We start from the raw sequence: 22,942 nt of genomic DNA on the forward strand, positions 1-22,942 counted from the left end.
CCAATGTCATAAAACAATATGTGTACTGACTGTTTAATGAGAAACTATTTGTTCTGTAAACCTTCATCTAAAGTACAATTAAAAAATTTTTTAAAAAATGGGCAAAGGATATGAAAATATACTTCACTAAAGAAGACACATAAGGAAATGCTCGTGATCATTACCCATTAGAGAAATGCAAATCAAAACTACAATGAGATACCATCTCGCCCCCCAACATTACCTGTACAAATAGTAAAAAAAAAAAAAAAACCAGAAAATAACAAATGTTAGAGAGGTTGTGGTGAGACTGGAACCCTTATGGACTGCTGGTGGGAATGTAAAATGGTACAACCACTATGGAAAACGATATGGTGCCTCCTTAAAAAGCTAGAAATAGAAATACCATATGATCCAGCAATCCTACTCCTAGGAATATGTCCTAGAGACATAAGAGCTGTCAAATGAATAGACATATACACACCCATGTTCATTGCAGCATTATTTTCAATAGCAAAACCATGGAAACAACCTAAGTACCCATCAACAGATGAATGAATAAACAAATGATGATACATATACACAATGGAATAGTATACAATGGTACGGTACAATGATGAATCCATGAAATATCTCACAACACAGATGAATCTGGAGGGCATTATGCTGAGTGAAATAAGTCAGTCATAAAAGGACAAATATTGTATGAGACCACTATTATAAAAAATTCAAGAAAAGGTTTACACACAAAAAGAAATGCTCTTTGATGGTTATGAAGGGGGAGGGGTGGGGAGAGAAAAACATAAATAGAAAATAGGTAAGTGGTAACTTTGGTGAAGGGTAAGACGGTACACAATACTGGGGAAGCCAGCACAACTTGAACAAGGCAAAGTCATAGAAGCTTCCTAGACATATCCAAACACCTTGAGGGATGGAGTTACTGGGGCTGAGGACTGGGGACCATGGTCTTGGGGAACATCTAGGTCAATTGACATAATATAGTTCATAAAGAAAATGTTCTACATCCTGCTTTGGTAAGTATTTTCTGGGGTCTTAAAAGCAGTCATCTAAGATACATCTACTGGTCCCATCTCACCCAGAGCAAAGGAGAATGAAGAAAATCAAAGACATAAGGAAAATAATAGTCCAAAGGACTAAGGGACCACATGAACCACAGCCTCCACCAGACTGAGTCCAGAAGAACTACATGGTGTCTGGCTAACACCACTGACCACTCTGACAGGGATCACAATAGAGGGTCCTGAACAGAGCTGGAGAAAAAAGTAGAACAAATTTCAAATTCATCAAAAAAAAAAAAAAAAAAAAAGACCAGACTTACTGGTCTGACAGAGACTGGATGAACTCTGAGACTAAGGACCCTGGATACCCTACTAACTCAGAACTGAAGCCACTCCCAAGGTCCACCTTTCAACCAAAACTTAGACAGGCCTACAAAACTAATAACATGCTTGAGGAATGTACTTCTTAGTTCAATCAAGTATACGAGACCAAATGGGCAACACTTGCCCAAAAGCAAAGACGAGAAGGCAGGAAGGGACAGTAAAACTTGATGAATGGACATGGGGAATCCAGGGTGGAAAGGGGGAGGGTGCTGACACATTGCGGGGATTGTGACAATGTCACAAAACAATTTGTGTATGTAAGTTTTTGAATCAGAAACTAATTTGTGCTGTAAACTTTCACCTAAAGCAAAAAAGAATATAAGTAAAAAAAGATGGGGAAATGCTATATTAGAAATTTTAGAAACGTCTATCAAAACCAATGATTTTAATTTTTATGATGAATACTGAATGCTTCTTTTTATGGCAGTAGGCAGATGACAAGAACTAGTGTTTTCATTAAGCATAGTTCCTTAAAACTCTTACTCCCCAAACCTACTTTTCAAATACATTTTATGGTGATTTATTCTTTATGGGCTCAGGGACAAAACCCTATAATCTCTATTAACATGGTGGCTGACAAGTAAAACCTGCTTTGAATATTCTCCAACAAAAATTCTCTCTGCCTTTTTCTAAGGGAATTGAATCAAGTGTCCGCTTAAGAATTGATAGAACCATTCTGCCCCCTGGCAGAAGATCCCTGATTTTGAAACCTGTCCTCCGCATCAATGCAATCTTTGGTTCAGCTGGTGATGCCACAGCTAAATCCTGGTCTGTGGTTAGAAGTTTATTAGGAAAATAGAGTACTCAATTTACCCTAATTTTAGTGGTATTAATAGCTTACTTATATGAGTTGTGTTGATAAATGATGAAAGGACACTAATTCCAGTGTTGTGCCCATGCTGAATCAGGTATTACCAACTTCAAATGACTAAATCTGCTTTAACTTCTATGTACTCTATCGTTCTCCTTTACGAAACAGAGATCTTAAGACCTTTTCAAGTTATACATAATACTTGGGTGAAAACAGTGTTAGGAGAAGAAATCAAAAGTGATTTTCTAAGTGTCCCAGTTCCATTAAGTAAAAAATCAAAAGTATTTCATTGAGACATTATACTTCTAGTTACCAAGAAAACAAAAAGCAATTTCTATTAACCTTTTTATTTTCAGACAACCGTAAATTAAATTGCAGTTGTAAGAAACTACAGAATCTGGATAGAATGGGAGAAAAGTGTACAACAAAATTCAAATCCTAAAAAAGGTGAGACTTACTGGACCAATAGGGGCTAGAAGAACCCCCGAGACTATAACCCTAAGCTACCCCATGAACTTGAAACTGAAGCCATTCCCAGAGGTCACCTTTCAGCCAAGTGATTGATTAGCCTATAAAATAAACAATATCACTTGTGAGTAATGTGCTCCTTTAAACAAATCAACTATATGAGACCAAACACTCAGCATTTACCCAAAAGCAAAGATGAGAAGGCAAGGAGGGGCAGGAGAGCTAGATCAGTGGATACAGAACAAAATGGAAACAATGAGAATGCTGACACAGTGTGAAAACTGTAACTAATGTCACAGAACAATTTGTACAAAAATGTTAAATGGAAACCTAATTTGTCTGTAAACTTTCACCTAAAACACAATAAAATATTTAAAAAAAAACAAAAACAAAGAAAGAATACAGATAGATGTCAGTTTCCCCAAAGGTAACATCTTACAAAACCTATAGTACAATATCACCACCAGGACATGGACATGAATACAATCAAGAATGTTAAATAAAAATGGGAGAGTGGATGTCCTTGCCTTCTTCCTGATCTGGGGAGAAGATTCAGTCTTTCACCATTAAGTATAATGTTAGCTGTAGGATTTTTGTAAATGTCCTTTATCAAGTTGAGGAAGTTACCCTCTAGTCCTACTTTTCTGAGTTTTTATCGTAAGTGGTTGTTGAATTTTGTCAAGCATTTTTTCTACATCAACACATAGTATGTTGTTTTTCTCCTTTAGCCTGTCAATATGGTTTATAACACTGATTTTTCAATATAGAACCAGCCTGGCATCCCTGGAATAAACCCCACTTGGTCACAGTGCAGAATTTTTTAAAAATATATTGCTGGATTCAATTTACTAATATGTTTTGTTAAGTATTTTTACATCTATATTTGTGAGAGATATTGGTCTATAGTTTCATTTTTTATTGTACAGTATTTGTCTGGATTTGCTATTAGGATAATAGTAGCTTCCTCAAATAAATTGAGAAGTGTTCCCTCCTCTTCTATTTTTTGGAAGATACTGTGTTGAATTGGTGTTCATTCTTTCAATGTTTGGCAGAATTATCCAGTGAAACCACCAGGGTTCAGAGATTTCTTTCTTGGTAGTTTTTAAATTAGAAACTATATTTCCTTAATAGCTACAGGGCTATTTAAATGATTTCATAGTGGGTGAGTTGTGGTAGTTGGCACCTTTCAAGGAATTGTCAAATATATGTATGTAGAGTTTTTCATAGTATTCTATTATCCTTTGATGTCTGCAGGATCTATAGTAATATCCACTTTTTCATTCCTGATATCGTTAGTCTTACTAAAGATGGGTCAGTTTTAGTGATCTTTTCTCACTGTCAGTTTTTGTTTCATTGATTTTCTCAATTGTTTTTCTGATTTCAATTTCATGGATTTCGTCTCTTCATTATTTCCTTCCTCCTGCTTGTTTTGGGTTTCTTTTGCTCTTCTTTTCCTAGGTTCTTGAGATGGGAGCTTATATTATTGACATAAGACTGTTTCTTCTTTTTCCTAATGTAAGCATTTAGTGCTATAAATTTCCCTCTAAGCAATGTTTTAGCTGTGCCCCAGAAATTTTGGTATGTTATATTTTCATTTTCATTCACTTCAGTGTATTTTTTATTTCCCTTAAGTTTCTCTCTTTGAACCATGGATTATTTAGAAGTATATTGTTTTAGCTTCTAAGTGTTTGTATATTTTCCTATTATATTTCTGTTATTAATTTCTAGTTTGATTCCACTATGGTCAGAGAAAACACTTCGTAAAGTTTCAGTTACTTTAATTGTGTTGACGTTTACTTTATGCCCAGAATGTTACCTATCTTGATGAATTTCCATGGGCATTTGCAAAAATGTCTATTCTGCTGTTGTTGGGTAGACTGTTCTGTAAATGTCAATTAGATCCTTTTGGTTGATGGTGTTGTTGAATTCTATATCCTTCCTGTATCTAGTTGTTGTATCAATTGTTGAGGGGGTGGGTAATGAAGTTTCCAATTATAATTCTCAATTTGTCTATTTTCTGTTCAGTTCTATTAGTTTACTTCTTTGTATAATGATTGATTTTATATTGAAACCTGGACATTTTGGGTATTGTGCTATGAGACTCTGAATCTTGTTTATACTTCTGCTCTAGCTGGCTTCCTCTGATAGCCTCTGATGAGGAAGACGGAGAGGTGGTGTCTCATTGCTGCCAGGTGGGGGTAGAAGTCGAGGTCCCTCACTCAGCCTCTGTTGCACCTGAGGAGGAAAGCCCCTTCTTGTGACTGCTGGGTGGGTGCTGGCTACCCACTCGGCCTCTGCTCTAGCACCCTGGCTGGGAGCGGTAGGAGTGCCTGCTTACTGCTCCCCACGTGGCCTCCGCTGACACACCAGGAGAATCCTTTGTTACCCGCCTACAGAAATTGAAAGTCCCAGGTCCCTACTCAGCCATCCTGACACCACCTGTTTTAATTTCCTATTTGCTGTAACACAAATACCACCAGTGAGTGGCTTTAAAGAAAATAAATATTTTCTCACAATTCTGGAGGCTAAAAGTCCATATCAAGTTGTAAGCCGTGTTGATTCCTTCTTGTCAGTAGTCCCAGGTGTTCCTTCGTTCCTTGAGGATCCTCACATGGCATCTGCCTTTTTCTGCGTGTGCTTGCCTCTGTGTCTAACCTGCTGTTTCTATAACTCAGAGGTGATTAGGCTTAGGGCACAACCTACACTGACATGGCCTCATTAACTTAAGGAAGAAAACCCTTTTTCCAAACAGGATGACATCTACAGGTATAGGGTTTAAGATTCTAACACATATTATGGAGGAGGCACAGTTCAACCCATAACACCACTCCAATGGGAGAAGTGGGTGTTGGGGTGCCTTATTATAGCCTCACAAGTTTGGAATTCTGGGCTCCCCACTCAGCCTTTTGTACTGTGTGGGAATCTGGGGCCTCAGTTTTTCGTTGTGGTGTTTGACTGGAGAGCAGGCTTTTACTGGGACTTTGTTTGCATATGTTGGCAACAGGTTTCCAGGTAGCCAGATTCTTCAGCTTCGAGTCTAGTATATACAGGCAAAAAGAAGACACGGGCGACACACCAGTATGTTGTTTCTTGGGTCCTGGGTCTGACTTCTTTCTACCTTTCAGAGTCTTCTTATGTTTGTTTATATGTAATGTGCAGGAATTATAGTTATACTCAGCAGGAGGAATAGAGTAATTATGTCTTCTCTATCTTCCCAGAAGTAGAAGTCAAAGCAATTTACTTTTAAATCTTTGTTTCTATGTTACCTGGACAGGTAGAAAAGGTTAATTTTATGATTAAACATATATAAAAATTGATAAGTCTAAGATTATTTCCAATGTGAAGCATAAATTCTTAACAAATTTGTTAATTACTTTCTACATCGTATATAATTTTAATTTGGCTTCTCTTAAACTGAGATAAAGCTTCAAACTAGGCTCTGTCAAAATTTTCAACTAAAAATTCTTATAAATACTTCAGTTCATTTGGTAATCTTGGCTATAGCCACAGCTTCTAAAGCTTCTAAGTAGGAAAAAAGGAACACTCCCACTCCTTCAGTGAAAATTGGGGAAATATTAAGTACAGAATTAGAACAAAAATTTATATTTTTAAGGTTTTGGGCTTTTTTAATAGAAAAGTTTTGGCTCGCAAAGCCTCAGAAAAGGGACAAAAAGGAACAACCCACCTTTGGGAGTGTCCCTCAACCCTGTGGGTATATACATCCTGTACATTGCCAATCTGAAAAGGCAACTGAAAAATCGATAAAATTCACTTAAGATCTGTTGAAATAGGAGCTATGATTCAGAAGAGACACAGATGGGAAAATCCTAAAATAAAAATGTGATTAAGGGAAGGACTGAACCTACCTCAAGGTATATTGAGAAAGGCCATGATGTCCTGGCCTCCTTAAGGAAAAACAACAACAGACTTTCCTAAAATTGATGTTAGACAGGCCTAGGAATGGAGCCCAAAGAAGCCCACACTTAGTTGGAAATCAGCCACATTAAATCAGATGTTATAGATTAAAATTAGAACCAGAGAAACTCTTAAACAAGTGCAACAACATCCTTCATAATAACAAACAAATTGACAACTCAAATGCCTCTTAAGAGTAGATTTAATACTTAGTTATATCATCACACCACGAATTCCTGCATTTTTGAATCATATATTCATGCTCTTATATCATTTTTCTATTGGGAATTTCTTTTTTTTTTTCAGGATAAAACGCAGCTTTATTATGACACAGGAAACACTACAGTCACTGGGGGAGGAGAGGGAAAGTCACACAGCTCCTCTGAGAGACAGGTGGGAGCAGGTGTGAACATCCCGGTAATAAAATATCCAATCACAGCGCAATCACTGAAATTTGTCTGACAATTTTTGTTTTCAGAGTTATACTAAACAAAACAGTCACTTAAGTTGTCAGAAGAACAGCAGTTTTATACAAAGGAAGCATACAACTATGGCAGCACTCAGGTGTATGCACTGCCCGGAGAGGGAGTCCGGGATAGTGCTATCGCCTGACAGGAAGACAGAGACGCAACCCAGCTCCAAGGGCGGCCATCCACTTAACCCTTGAGTTGCCCTTGGGCCAATAAACCATCTATGCTCAAAACATCTTAGGAAATGTGAGGGGAGACCCAGCATGGGGCTGTGGAACGCTGCCTGATAGCCAACCGAACATCCCTTAGGATATCTGTGAGGGGACCCAACATCGGGTTTTGGAGCATTGTGCTGACGGTGGCAGCTGAGAGGTACATGCTGTTTCAATACACTGGCAGGGTGAGGAAGGGCACACGATGAGGTCCTTAGTGATGAAACCTACTTTGTGACAATGTGGACACTACGCAGGGCGGTTATCAGGGAATAGGAAAACAGCTTTCCTAAACTTGGCTAGGGCTACAAGAGAAGAAAGCCTCAAACCCATCTGTTTCTGAGAAGGCAAACCCAAGCCAGAGCATCAAATGCTGGTGCTCATACAGACAGCGTAGGCAGAGGTGTGGCCAAGCAAGCCCGGAACCTGTGCCCATTCTGGAGACAGAGGCTCCATCAGCTCCACCTGAGACAAGTCTGGCTGAGTGCGAATAAGGGGAGTTACTCTGGACGCAAACAGTGGAAAATAAGTCCAGGGACAACTGATGCAGCTCCCTCGGTCCTTGGTAAACACGAGGGGATGGGAATGGGGTTGGCGGAGGCTGATAAAGAGGAGACGGAGATAGGTGTGGGGGTCAGGGGTTGGCCGCCACAGCTTAGGGCAGGACCAGTCTAACCACAGGCAGCCTGCAGAACAGCCCACAACAAGCACATGTGCTATGTCACACTGCACTCAGGACAGCCCAGTAACGCAAGCAAGCAAGGTGGCAGGCGTTTCCAGGCAGACAGCATGGCCCAGCATCCTGTAGACCAACTTACCTGAACCCTCCTTTCCATTAGATGTGTTCCTTATTAAAGGACAATGCCTTGTCCGGGCCCCCAAACAAGAAAGCTTGATCGCGTAGCCACACAACTACATGGAACTTGGCCACGTGGGGCCATTTCGGGACGTCTCTGACAATGACTGCCATCTCAAAACACACTTCAGCTATGTTCTGTAGGCTGGAACACAGCAGAGAATGAACTGGCTAACTGTTTTAAAATCTACAACTCAGGATTTTCCACTCATGATGATTCTGTAGTAAATAATGCTCATTGTATGTATTCTACTACCTGGAGCAGTTGCTACTCAACTCCTACTGTTACTACCACCTCCTGCAACTAGCTAATGAGTTATGTCAGGGCTGGCCAACCACAGCCCAGGGCAAAATATGGCTGCCACCCTGTTTTTGTAGGGTATGTGAGCTGAGAATAGCTTCATATTTCAATTTTTTTTTTTAAATCAAAATAACATGTCATGATGTGAAAATTTTGTGAAATCCAAATTTCAGTATCCATAAATAAGTTTCACTGGCACACAGCACCGCCTACTCATCTCTGTTCTGCCTCTGGCTGCTTTCGCGACAAAGCCCTTTAGCCCTCAAAGCCTAAAGCATTTATTCAGGCTCTTTACAGAAAAAGTTTACTGACTCCTGAAATGGCTTACTCTAATTCTTCTCTAGACTAAAGAATGGACAGGTCCAAGACAGGCAGCTAGAGAGATGGTTATACCACAAACCCAGCGAAAGCAATGTTCCCTCCCCCAAGCCCCTAGGTTGCAAATGGAAAAAAAGTTCTCCAAAATGGAAATCTAAGTTTAGGTTTAAATAGATAGACACGTGCAAGATATCTTACAAGAAACAAACTAATATTCTATTTCCTCAATTCGTTCTCCTGACAAGCTCATTTTACGAGTCATTTCCGCTACAGTCAGAACGACACAACATGGAAAGCAGGGCGCAGAGCAGTTTGAGGCAGTCTCCACGTGAAGCCACACTAGTTCAAATACGACACACAGCCACCGAGCAGAGAGGGGGTGGGGTTGAAGACGCGCAGGGAAACAGCAACAACACAGAAAATGTTCCACCACATAAAAGGGTCCCTTACTACCAAGCCCCTCACTAGCTATGGCCGGTTCTCCCCCATACCCTCCGCCAGCAGTGGCACAGACGCGTCCCAGGCCGGCAGTGGGGAGGGGAGGGAAGCAACGAAACAGCAACAGTGAAAAAGCAAGAGTCACTGTCTAGAATTAAGGGGAAAAATCTAAATTTTGGTATAAACTCAGTAATTCATTCACTTTACTACTATTACAGTTATGAAATTCACCATTAAAAAGGAGGAGGGGGATAAGAAAATGCCTATTTCTAGAAAACCAAGAGAGAACATCTGGCCTGATGCTTCAACATGCAGTTTGATGCTAAGTTATCTGCAGAAAAGACATGCTTGGAACTCTAAGTTCGGTCCTCAGTTCCACAAGCCCTGTGGGTTGTTCTTTGTATCTGCTGAAAACACCCAGCTAAGAATATCAGACTATATGTATTTAATTCTAGAACTCACAAATACAAAGATACTTGCAAAATCGTTTGTCCTTGTGTAATATCCTTTTCTCCTCTATTTGACGGCTTTAATGTACCTATAAAAACTGTTAAATGGGCCTTTTTTAGGCTTTTTTCATTGTTAACCCACTGGTCAGTTAGAATTGAAGCACAAGCAGGAGATGGTTTGTGCTGATGAGGGCACCCCCTGACCACTTACCCCCACATTTTTTTGAGGAGCACAGGATACTACTAAGTGACAGGTCCGCTCTACTCCTTCCCCACCCAAGAGCACACCCTGCATTTAATTTTCTCTTTTGTGCAATTCCTGGAGCTCGTCCCTGACTGCAGATCTGGTCGGTGAAAACCACCTGAGTCCTGGGCAACTCTGCTCCCCGTCCTCGGGCCCAGGCCAGGGATCCCAACCAGGGCGGTGGCTCCTGAGTGGGTGGTGGTGTCTCCATGTCGGGAGGGCAGGGGGTTGCGGCGTGAGGCTTGCCAACTCATTCCCTTCATTCTGACCAGCTGCTGCTAAGACTATTCATATTCCAGGAACTGCTTGTGATAGAACAGCAAGTATCCCTCACTGTCCAGCACGTCCTTGATGCTGGCCTTGGTGATGATAGCATCGTCACACTTGAACCACTGGTCCTTGTGCTGCTGGATGAAGCTGGTGTAGTGGCCACTCTCCAAGGTCCCCTGATGGTTAACAACTGCAAACAAGGAGCATTTGTTGTCATTGTTCAGGCTATCCTTCAGCTGCTGGTACTGCCCATTCATCCTGCTCTCTTTGCTTGAGGCCATGAAAGGGGTCATGTCCAGCTCCAGGGGGAAAGACACATATGTGGTAATTTTCCATCTCAGCTTGGCCGAGTGTTCAAACCGTTTAAGATGAAAACAGGCAACAATGGGCAATTTCTTCATGGTGAGCTGCTTAGTGGATTCCTGGTAGCTGTGGCAACCACTACATTCTATTTTGGTACTGCTTCCTAGGTGCTCTGGTCTGAGAAATCTCCGCAGGCAGTCTCTAAGTGTGGTGGTGCCTGACGCATGGTTTTCCCCATTCACCATGCTGCCCTCACTCCCAGGGCTCAGGGGCCAGAATGGGGTGGAAGAACTAGGCAGATCCAAGTTGATGTCCCAGAACGGGTCTATGGTTGTAGAGACCCCATGGCAGACCTGGCAGGTGACGTCTGACTGCCGCCCACCCATAAAGATCTGGTCAATGATGCAGTTACAGTGGTTGGAGTTGCTGGCCTTCTTCCCGTTATCGTCGCCTTTGCAGTGCCTGTGAAGGACATCCAGCACCGCAATGAGGAACTCGTGGGCGCCCTGCTGCTCGTACCCAGCCAGGTGCCGGGCGTGTGTCCACACCAGATGCAGCAGCTTGTACGGGATGTGGGGGGACCAGTGCCCGGAGTAAAACTCCTGGAAGAGCAAAGACATCTTGCAGACCAGACATGAGCTAGGGCTCCGCATCTCGCACTTGGGCTGGTCGGAAAGGAAGAAGTCTGGCAGGAGCGGCCTGTGGGTGAGCGCCTAAACGATGCAGTTCATGAAGCACGTGTTCCCGAGGCTGATCAGCCCTCGCAGGTCTATGGTGCAGAGAGGTGATCTTTCTCCTTTTCAGGTTGTGCTTCAGCAGTTCAAGCTCCCGTTTGGTTGGTTCCCAAGTTGAAAACTTCTCCCCGACGCCTTGCATTTTCCACGCTTTCCTTTGTTCCTCTTTGGCGATTATCTCCATGTCTTTGTCATATATGTAGTCCTGACACAAAAAGCAGTATATACCTCCATATGTGAGGTCTATGACCAGGTTATGTCATTTAGGCTTCGCGTGTTCGTGAGTATGTTTCTTTGTGAAACAGCCAAAGAAGACACAGTAGAAGCAGGAGTGGAGTCTGTTCAAGTGGGCACCGCAGACAGGACAGACACACGACTTGGCCTGGCAAGAGGACTGCGCCCCTTCCCAGACTTGCGCTCATCTCTCTTCACCCCTGGAACTGGACAAGCCAGGGAAGTTCATTTTTTAATTGCAATGTAAGAACCTTCAGTAGCTTACAGATATTGTCTTTATCTATGTTATCAAGCTATAACATTCCATTTTACTATTAATCTTTTACTTGATCACAGCTTTCCTAACATACAGACAGATTTTGTTAATGTACTTAAATCTACCATTTTTTTGGTGTCTCTGGATTTCTGCTATTGGTGTCATGCCTAGAAAGGTTTTTCCCCCATAGAATATTATGTAACTATTACCCATGTATGTTTTCTAGTACTTTTATGTTTCATGTTTTCATTTAATTCTTAAATTCATATGGATGTCTCTAATATGGCATTGCAAGTAAAGACATAACTATGTTCCTTTTTAAATGGCTAGCTAGTTAACCCAGCAATTCTTTGTTTTTGTTTTTGTTTTTTTTTAAGAATTGTTTTATGAAGCCTTAAGAATCTCTGAGTATAGTCAAACTGTGGTCTATGGTTAGATACAATTTAATAATAGTTTGATTCAAAAATAAAAGTTATTGTAGGTGAGACTGTGAAATTTCCTAACACTTGGTTTTAATACATTGTGCTCATTTTCTAAAACAAATCAAAAGAATCAATATTTACAGTAGATGGAAAATGTGGCATCAGGTGTATTTTATATGTATATATAAGCACATATATATATATGTGTGTGTGGGAGCCCTGGTGGCACAGTGGTTAAGAGCTTGTCTGCTAACCAAGAGATCAGCATTTTGAATACCTTAGCCACTCCTTGGAAAGCCTATGGGGTAGTTCTACTTTGTCCTATAGGGTCACTATGAGTCAGAATTGACCCGACGGCAATGGGTTTGGTTTTGGTTTCCTGTGTGTGTGTGTATACAGGTAGTGCCTGACTTACAGTGTGTTTGAGTTATGACCATCCACACTTATGACTGTCTTTTTTTTTTTGAACTACTTATCGTTAGTAATATGTACTATGTACAATGTAGCCGCACATAATTTGCTGATGTTATTATTTTCAGATGTTCACTCCCAGATGTTCAGTTTTATGATTTACTGTTCAAAACACTGTTGTGTAGCAGGCTATGGCCTGGTTTGCAATGAAGTCGGTGTCAGTGTTCAGAGTTGTCATGGATAAAAAGTTGGGCAATGTTCAACTCTAACGACATATGACAATTGAACTGCACATGAGTCCTATAGCTGTTATGACTCTGACTTTATTGTTATGATGCTGACACCAACTTCACTGCTGAACAGGCCTACAGGATGATCTTATTCAGCATTTCGTACTATACGAAGCATCAGTTGTTAACCTGAAGCCGAGTTCTTCAAGTTTCTCTGACTGTAACACCTGCCCTGCTTATACTCCCAACAATACGTTTAGCAAAAGAAGTCATGTCACTGAAAGCTCTAATCCAAAAAAGAGGTGAGGAAGGCTCTAGAATTGGATATAAAGATGAAGATCATTAAGGCATATGATAATGGAAAAGAATTTGGCGAAATAGCACTTGAGGAAGGACTGTCTCATTTGACTATTTCAATTATCATTAAGGATAAGAATAGGATTTTGGAGGCAGTTAAAGGCGCGATTGGCATAAAATCGACAATTTTAACGAAGAAGAGACAAGGGCCAGTACACAAGATAGAGAAGCTGTTGGTAATTTGGATTAAAGACCAAATTCAAAAGAGGATTCCTATGAGTTTACTGACAATTCATACGAAATCATGTAGTCTTTTTGAAAATCTGAAGGAACAGCAAGAAAACTACTGCGAGTACTTTAATGCCATCAAGGTCTGGTTTCAATGCTCCACACGCAGATTTGGCATATGTAATGTGCGAATAACTGGAGAAGAGGGAAGCACGGATGTTGAAGCTACTGAAAAATTCAAGGATGAGCTAGACAACACGGAAGAGGCAGCAGAGTTGTCAAAAAATTTTACAGTGAGAGGATTAGCTGGAGTTTTTTCTAAACTAAATCAGGGGATTCAGTTGCTTGAAAACATGGACCCAAATGCTGATCACTTTGCTTAAGCTGTAGATTCAGGAAGCAGTGGGATGTTACTGCAAAATATTTAAAGAAAAAAAAGAAAAGGACAATTCAGACAACTCTCCCTAATTTTCTGACTAGGAACACCGTCCTCATTCCCAGGAATAATGCAGATTATTCAGAATCTTCCACAAGCGGAATTATTACTTAAACTGATGAAATGCAAACATTGTCCAACTCTTCTTCATCATTGGGGTAAATTTTTATGATTTGTGTGTTTTTTATGTATGTATGTATTTAAATATATCTGTAAATTTATGTGTAATGTTTCCAATCTCCAAAGACAAATAAAGATTGAATTTATAAAGATACTGACAAAAGTCAATAATAATGAAAAGAGGTATTCGACTTACATCAGAACTGACTTGTGAATGAGTCCTAGAAACATAACCATGTCGTAAGTCGGGGACTACCTGTATATGTATGTCTATAAACAGTGGAACCTGTGAGAGCAGGAACTCACCCAGGACTGCTTTGTTTTACTGGGTTTTGAAAGTTTTCCGCCTTTGATAGCATGCAGTGTTACCACTTTTCTATTGCTCTCTATCAGTGGAAAATATTCTCATTTTTCTTCTCCAAGAGGTTTCCACATTCTGCAGGTTCCAGCTTTTGCAGATTTTACTGTATATTATAGAATCCAAAATTATATAAACTAGGAAATGCGTAACTCAACAGCAAGACTAGAGTGCAGAATTTGAGACTGGGATTTATAAATGCTTTTCAAAGCTTGGGGTTTGCAGAAGGATCAGACACATTGTTTTCAAAACCTGAAGTTTTTCTTACAACTGAAGTCAAAATCATAAATACCACAGAAGAGAGAAAAAGGGAAGCTTTTCTTGCTTTAATTGTTCATCTGCAACAGAAAGTCCAGTATCCCTGAGATAGGAAGCACTGCAAGAAGGGAGTGAACAAGTTCTCCTAAAGGAAGATTACTGCTTAATTATGCCTACTCTGCTGGTCATAGTGGAGCCCTGGTGGCACAGTGGTTAAGAGCTCGGCTGCTAACCAAAAGGTCGGCAATTCAAATCCACCAGCTGCCCCTTGGAAACCCTATGGGGGCAGTTCTACTCTGTCTTATAGGGTTACTATGAGTTGGAATCAACTCGAGGGCAGTGGGTTTGGTTTTTTTTTTTTGGTTTGCCCTGGCATCAGGTGTAAATTTTACATTTCCTTATCTAATGCTTGGTGGCATCAAGATATTTTCTCTGCCAATGTTAAGAAAATAAGCATGCTTTGCAAGTTCTGATTTTTACTGCAAGAATCAAACTACATTGTAAAGGATTTAATTGGATCTGCTTTGTGCCTGCTCATTATATTCTGTTCTTATGTCCATATTCTGACTCCAGCAGTACATTGAAATGATCATTATAGTTTTTACATTTTAATGTGAGGTGAAAAATCCTCTCCTATTACTCTTACTTAAAAAAAAAGAAAACTGGAGCAATTATTTCAAATTTATTTTGAGTGGAGGAGTAAATGTCAAGAGAAAATCAAATCCTACTTTTAAAAATGCCGATGGGATTGGGATTGTAATAAAATAAAATTTATAGATTAATTTTGGAAGACCTGCCATCTTTAAACTTTGATTCCTGACACCTATTGGTATTTTAGTTTGCCCTATTTTCTCATGTTTTTTTATGTCCCTTAGTAGAGTTTTGACATTTTCTTCTAGTAGGGCATACACATTTATTCTTAAATATGTTCCTAAGGCACAATATATAGTTTGCTTCAATCATGAATCTTTTGTCCATTAGATTTCATGGATTATTATTACTGTTATCTAAGAAATATTTAGGAGTCCTGGGTAGTGCAAACAGCTAAGTGCTCAGCTATTAACGGTTGGCAGTTTGAACCCACCCAGAGACTCCACAGAAGAAAGTCCTGCTGATCTACTTCTGAAAGGTCATAGCCATTGAAAACTTCATGGAACACTGTTTTACTCTGCAGCACATGGGATTGCCATGAGTTGGAATCAACTCGAAGGCAACTGGTAAGAAATACTTAAATTTTTATTTCTAAAATGTGATGTTGAATGAAAATTTATCAAACATACAACTAACTTGAGAGCAGGGGCGATTATCAAATGGGCAAAGTAAGCACAGTGCTTACCTTGCTTACCAGATTCTCTATAGTGAACAATTGCACATTTTTCACCACATCAGAGATTCTGATTCTTGGTATGGCTGGCATTCATCTCTCTCCCAACCCCACAGCACCTTCCTACAGAATCAAATTCTCTTTTCAAATTTACATTCCCTGAATTTAAAATTTAAACACTCCCCCAAAATAAACAAACAGGCCCTGATGGTGTCAATGAGAATTCTACCAAACATTTAAAGTAAGAACATCAGTTTTACGCAGTCTCTTTCAGAAATTAGAAGAGGAGGGAACACTTCCTAATTCATTTTATGAAGCCAGTGTTACCTTGATACCCATATCAGAAAAAAACAGCCCAAAAAAAGAGAACTACAGACCTACATCCCTCATGAATAAAGATGGAAATAATCCTTAGCAAAATATTAGCAAACAGAATTTAGATGTGTATATAGAAATATACGCCATGACCAAATGGAGCTTATTCCAGGAATGCAAGGCTGGCTTAATACTTGAAAATCAGTTAACGTAATCTACTGTATTAGCAGAAGAAAAAACACATGGGCATATAAATTGATGCAGAAAAAGCATTTGACAGAATTCAAAATCCATTCATTATAAAGCTTCTCAGAAAACTAGGAATAGAGGATAACTACCTCCTCTTAATTAGAACATCTACAAAAACCTTACTTAATGGTGAAAGACTGAATGCTTTCTTCCTAAAACTGGCAACAAGGCAGGGATGTCCGCTATCACTAATGCTACTTAACGTAGTACTGCACGTTCTAGCCAACAGGCAAGAAAAGCAAATAAAAGCCATGAAGATCAGAAAGAAAGAAATAAAACTGATTTCTCTCTAGGGATAGTGTACAACTTCCATCCTTGGGTTTATCATAATTGCTTTCTCAGATTCCATCCACTGATTCTTACATTTACTGTCTTCCTCTTTCTTGGTTTACTACCATATTCTGCTGGACTGCATCCTCAAGAAACTACCTAAAAAAAAAAAAAAGAAGAAGAAGAAGAATATTTTGAGTCCTATGTCTGATGTTATCTTGCTTGTCTTAGTTTCCTAGTGCTGCTGTAACACAAATACTACCAAACAAACAAACAAAAAACCCAAGCCCATTGCCATAGAGTTGATTCCAACTCATAGCACCCTACAGGACAGAGTAGAACTACCTCATAGGGTTTCCAAGGAGCACCTAGTGGGTTCGAACTGTCAACCTGTTGGTTAGCAACCATAGCTCTTAACCACTACGCCACCCGGGTTTCCAGAAATGCCACAGTGGGTGGCTTTAAAGAACAGAAAGTTATTTTCTCACAGTTTGGGAAGTGAGAAGCCCAAATTCAGGATTTAGCTCTAGGAGGAGGTCCTTCCTTGTCTATTTCAGCTTCTAGTAGCTGCTGGCAATCCTTGGAGTTCCTAGGCGTGGAGTAGATTCATCTGCCTCCACTGTCATCAGGTAGAGTCTGTCTCCCCCCATGTGCTTGCATTTGTGTCTGATCTGCTCTTTTATAACACAAAAATGATTAGGTTTAGGAAACACCTCACACTGATATGACCTCATGAACATAATGTATAGGGGATAGGATTCCAACTCATATTTTGTGGGGGGAGACACATTTCAATCCATAACAATGGAATATTTAGCAAGGTATCCAATTTCAAGTAGAATATAATTTTCATTTAAAATTCAGATTGCATTGCTCCACTGTGGTTATCAAGAGCAGTCAGCTTTTTACTACATGCAGAAGAGTTGTTATTTCTCTCTGGAAATTTTTAAGATCTCCTTTTTTTTTCTTGACTTTCTGACATTTTCCTGTTTTTTATTTTGTTTTATTTTACATTCTGATATTCTGAAATTTTGTGATGCTATACCTAAGTACAAGATATTTTATTTCATTTTGTTGGCACTGTCTGGACTCTCTCAAGACTTGTAGTTTTCTTCAGCTACGCAAAAGTCTGTTATGTCTTTGATAATTTACTCCCCATGATTTTCTAAAGTATGAATATGAATTAGTTGAATGATGGACCTTCCCTATATATATTTTTCTTACTTTGACTTTTTTCTCTATAACTTGGCAAATTTTCCTGACTTAATTATCCTAATTTCCTAATACAAAGTAGAACTTGGAGTGACAGTGGAGCGACAAGTGAGTGAGCTAATATCCTCATTTTTCAAAATGGAAAGTCACGAGAAAAGATGGGGAAACAACCCAACATTATTCCAGTGAATAAATAAAAGGTGATGCATACATACAGTGTTATATTATTCAGTCATAAAAGGAATTAAGTTCTGATACTTGCTACAACATGGACGAACTTTGAAAACACTGTTCTAAGTGAAATAAGCCAGACACAAAAGGACAAAGCTGTATGATTCTACTTACGTGGACTATATAGGATAAGCAAACACATAGAGACAGAAAGTAGTTTAGAGATTATCAAGAGCTGTGGGGGTTAGGAGGTGAGGGGGAAATGAAGAGTTATTGCATAATGAGTACAGAGTTTCTGTTGGGATGACGAAAATCTTTTGGAAATAGATAATGATAATAATTGCACAACACTGTGAATGTAATTAATGCCACTAAATTAATTGTAATTTATAAATGGTTAAAATGGCAAATTGTATATATATGTTTTTGTGTTATATATATATGTATATATTTTATGTTATATATATAATTACTGCAATTAAAAAAATAGGAAACTAAGTGAGATCATCAAGGTCACTAGATACCAGCTAAACATACAGAAATCAATTGTATTTGTATATACTAGCAATGATCACATGGGCACAAAAATTAAAAATACAATACAATTTATAAATCCTTAAAAATAAAACACTTTTGTGAAAAATTTAAGAAAATATAAATAAGACGTGTGTGCTGAAAACTACACTGAAAATGCTGGTGAAAGAAATAAAAAAGGTCTCAATAAGTGATTGACAGCCTGTGCATATGTTTTGGAAGACTCAACATAGTAGATGAGGCAATTCCTCCCAAATTGATACACAGGTTTAATGTAATTCCTTTCAAAATCCTAGTACGAATTTTTGTATATATAAACACGACTGTTTAAAAAATTTATATGGAAAGATAAGGGAACTAGAAGAGCTAAATAATATTGAAAAAGAAAAATAAATTGGGTGAGATCAATCTACCTGATTTCAAGACATATTATATAGCTACAGTAATCACGACTGTGTGATACTGGTAGAGTTAGACACAGAGATTAATGGAACAGAACAGTGAGCCCTAAAATAGACCCACACAAGTATGCTTAACTGATTTTTTTTACAAACGTGTGAAGGCAGTTCAATGGAGGACATATATAACCTTCTTAACAAATAGTGCTGGAACAATCAGATACCTATAGGCAAAAAAAGAAAAAGAAAAAGAACCACTATGTAAACCTCCTACCTTATACAAAAATCAGCTCAAAGAATATTATGGACTAAAATGTAAAACTATAAAACTTTTAGGAAAAAAAATTATGGAAAATCTTCAGGTTCTGGACATAGGAAAAGAGTTCTTAGAATTGACACCAAAAGTGCAATTCATAAGAGGAAAAATTGATAAATTGAAATTCATCTAAAATAAAATACTTTTGCTCTCCAAATACACTGCTAACACATTGAAAAGACTGGGGTGGGGAGGGGGAGGAAATCAAATTACATATCTCACAATGGACTAGTATCTAGACTATATAAAAAACTCTAAAAACTCAATAGTACAAAATCAAACAATCCAAGTAGAAAATGGGCAAAAAACATGAACAGGTATTTCATCAAAAAGGATATACAGGTGGCAAATAAACACATGAAATTATGTTCAACATCACTAGCCATTATGGGAAATATAAATAAAAACCACAATAAGCTGTCACTACATACATATTAGAATGGCTAAGATAAAAAAACAGGAACAACCCTAAATTGTGGCAAGGATAAAGATAAACTGAATCATTTGTATATTTTGCTAGTGGGAATGTAAAATTGTACATCTACTCTGGAAAAAAAAAATTCTTAAAACATTAAGCATGCAACCATCTAGTAACAGAGAAATTTCACTCCTGGACAGTTAACACAGAGAAATGAAAACTAATGGTCACATAAAATCATGTAAGAAAACTTTCATAGCAGTTTTATTCATAACAGTCCCAAACTGAAAACAACCCAGATGTCCTTCAACAAGTGAATGGTTAAACAAACTCTGCTACGTCCATACACTGAATACTACTCATAGAAAGGCTGTATGTTTAAAAGGAATGAACCAATGACACACACAAAAACCTTGCTTCATATAAAAAAGAGGTTTTTTTTTTTTTTTTTTTCCACTTAGCAAAATCTGTATATATTCATCCAGGTTGTTGTGTGTGTTGTGTAAGAAAAAAAAAAAAAAAGGAAAAGATATATGTCTCTGAGACTTGGACTATACATGGGAAAATGTGGTTCAGGGCAAACTCTACAGTTCATCAAAAACTCTTGTATACTATTGTATCTATTTCTAAATACACATATTGCGTTGCTCATTTTTTCATTACAAAATGACAGTTTATACATATTTGTGTTAGGATTTCTTTTACTACAAGAATTACAGTGAAAAAATAAATAAATGCATGTGTCGTTGTACATTTGTCTGTATAGTAATCTCAAATTTTGTAATGCCATCATTTTTAGCCACACAATATTACTTGAGATATGAATTTAACTAAGGTTCCCATGCTTCTCTGTCAGCTATTTGTGTCTGAGGAATCAGGTTTCCTTTCCAGTAATCCAACAGTGAACTTCACAAGAGCCGGAAACACCTTTAAATCCTAGTTAAATCAGAATAGCTACAGTGACAAATCCAAACAGGTACTGTCAATCAACATGGTGTGTAGTCAGAAAGATAAAGCTGCAAAGGCAAAGGCTCTGGCATATTGCTAAACACCCAAGAGACAGAAATGCAGAGGTGCAATTATTCAAGTCTATCTCATGCCTCTAGTCATTTGTAGCAGTCTTATGGTAATCTTAAGGGCCTCATACATCAGGGACTATCTGTAAATGATGCTGCTTTAAGCTGCAAGTAACAGAGTATTCAATTAAAACTGTCATAAACAACAGAAATATTCACTTCACATAATAAATAGACTGGGAGAGAGGGCAGTTCCAGGATTTATTCAGCAGCCCAACAGTAACTATGCTTCCAATACGAACCCTACCCCAATTCTCTGGAGGCATAAATTAAGCTCAATCTGTCATGATTATAAAGTAATGACCACATGTCAGAAATTGCATGTAGACATGAAAACATCCAGCTGAAGAAAGAGGTATTTCCTCCTGTGGGTCTCCTTTTCTTAGGGAGGGAGTTCTTTCAAAAATTCCCTAGCAATGGAGTATTACCAAAAAAAAAAACAAAAAACAAAAAAAAAAAACCCACTACTATCCAGTTGACTCCAACTCATAGTGACTTTATAGGAAAGAGTAGAACTGCCTCATAGGGTTTCCAAGGAGAGCCTGGTGGATTCCAACTGCCAACCTTTTGGTTAGCAGCTGTAGCTCTTAACCACTACACCACCATTAACTGGGATGAAGTACTGACACATGCCACAACATGGATGAACCTTTAAAACATGACAACTGGAAGAAGCTAGACATAAAATGCAGCCACTGTGTCAGCTTCCTAGGGCTGCTGTAATAAAATACCACAAACTGGATGTTCTCTCACAGTTGTGGACTCCACAAGTCCAAAATCAAGGTGTCAGCAGAGTTGGTTCCTTCTGTAAGCTCTGAGGGATAATCCATTCCAAGCCTCTTGTGTTGGCTCCCAGCAATCCTTGGTGTTCCTTGGCTTGGGGCTGCATGGCTCTAATCTTTGCCTTCATCTTCACATGGCCTTCCCCTCTGTATTTCTGTGTCTCTAATCCCCCTCTCTTTTCTTTTATACGGACACCAGTCAATGGATATAGGGCAAACCCTAAATCCAGGATGACCTCACCCAGAGATCCTTAACTTAATTACGACTGCAAAGACCCTATTTCCAAATAAGGTCACCATCACAGGTACCAGAGATTAGAACTTGGACATATCTTCTTGGTGGACACAATTCAACCCACTATAGCCACATATTATATGACTCCATTTTTATAAAATGTCCAAAAGAGGAAAATGCATAGAGACAGGGTTGGGAGGAAGGGGAATGAGTAGTGACAACTAATGGGTACGAGTGGGCAATGAAAATCTTCTGGTGGGTAATGAAAATGTTCTGGAATTAGTGATGATGGTTGCATAACTGTGTAAATACAGTTAAAACACTAAATTGTATTACTTTAAGTGTGTGAAATTTATGAGATGTGGATTACATTTCAATAAAACTGTGATAATAAAAGAATAGAAGGTCATGGAATGATGTGTATGTTCATCTCGATTGTGGTGATGGTTTCACAGGTGTATGCATTATCAAAACATATCCAATCATACGCTTTATGTAGTTTAATATGTCATTTATACCTCAATAAAGCTGGAAAAAACTAGACTAGATATGTCCAAACCTTTTCCATAAATCACTAGTTCTGGGATATTTTCATAGGTACCCTGAGCTGAGGTGGAAGGATTTCTTAAGGAAATAAATTCGATAAACCCTACATACTAAATTCCAATCTAATAGAATCGTAATGCATATTAAAATTTCAGAAAAACCACTACATTAAGGAGACATGCAACTTTAAAAGTATCAAAGAATTAAATGCAATTTTTGGAACTTTTGTAACTTAATTCTGCAAGTTCATTTCAGGCTGTCTTCTCTTCTGTTTAACCAAAAATATACCACACTTAATTTGTGCATAAAAAACTTTTTGTAATGTCCAACCTGTTATCTTCTGATAGGGCCTTTTGCAAAATGATGATTAGGGGAAATTTGCTATAGTCTAATCTTTCCTATGTGTATAATGTCAAAGTCCAAAATAAAATTACAGCACATAAAATTTACTTGGTATTAAGAGAATAATCGTTTATAACCAAGTAGGTTTTATTTCAAGCACTGAAAAACAATGGTGGTTTAATATTTAGAAATACAGAAAAGCTGGTAAAAAAAAAAATAGTACTAGGGTTCCGGCAAAATGGCGCTCTAGGCAGAAGCACCACGCCGTCCCTCCACAGCAAAGATCCGAAAAACTAAGCCAAACAGAGAATACAACAATCCTGAAACCCTAAA

General features: G+C 38.6%; 1 protein-coding gene and 1 pseudogene across 1 annotated transcript in view; one reads left to right on the forward strand and one right to left on the reverse strand.

Moving 5' to 3' along the window:
* Nucleotides 1-10,148: 10,148 nt before the first annotated feature.
* LOC101351366 (ubiquitin carboxyl-terminal hydrolase 22-like) lies at nucleotides 10,149-12,997 on the reverse strand (annotated as a pseudogene).
* A 59-nt stretch (nucleotides 12,998-13,056) lies between these two features.
* LOC101351628 (isopentenyl-diphosphate delta-isomerase 2-like) overlaps nucleotides 13,057-22,942 on the forward strand; it is a 44,955-nt gene continuing 35,069 nt past the window's right edge. The window contains 2 exon segments of the mRNA XM_012558238.1: nucleotides 13,057-13,257; nucleotides 13,351-13,542. Of these exon segments, the coding sequence (XP_012413692.1) occupies nucleotides 13,057-13,257; nucleotides 13,351-13,542 (393 nt within the window).

This window comes from Trichechus manatus, unplaced genomic scaffold, assembly GCF_000243295.1.
Source record: "Trichechus manatus latirostris isolate Lorelei unplaced genomic scaffold, TriManLat1.0 scaffold00149, whole genome shotgun sequence".
In the NCBI taxonomy this organism is placed as follows: domain Eukaryota; kingdom Metazoa; phylum Chordata; class Mammalia; order Sirenia; family Trichechidae; genus Trichechus; species Trichechus manatus.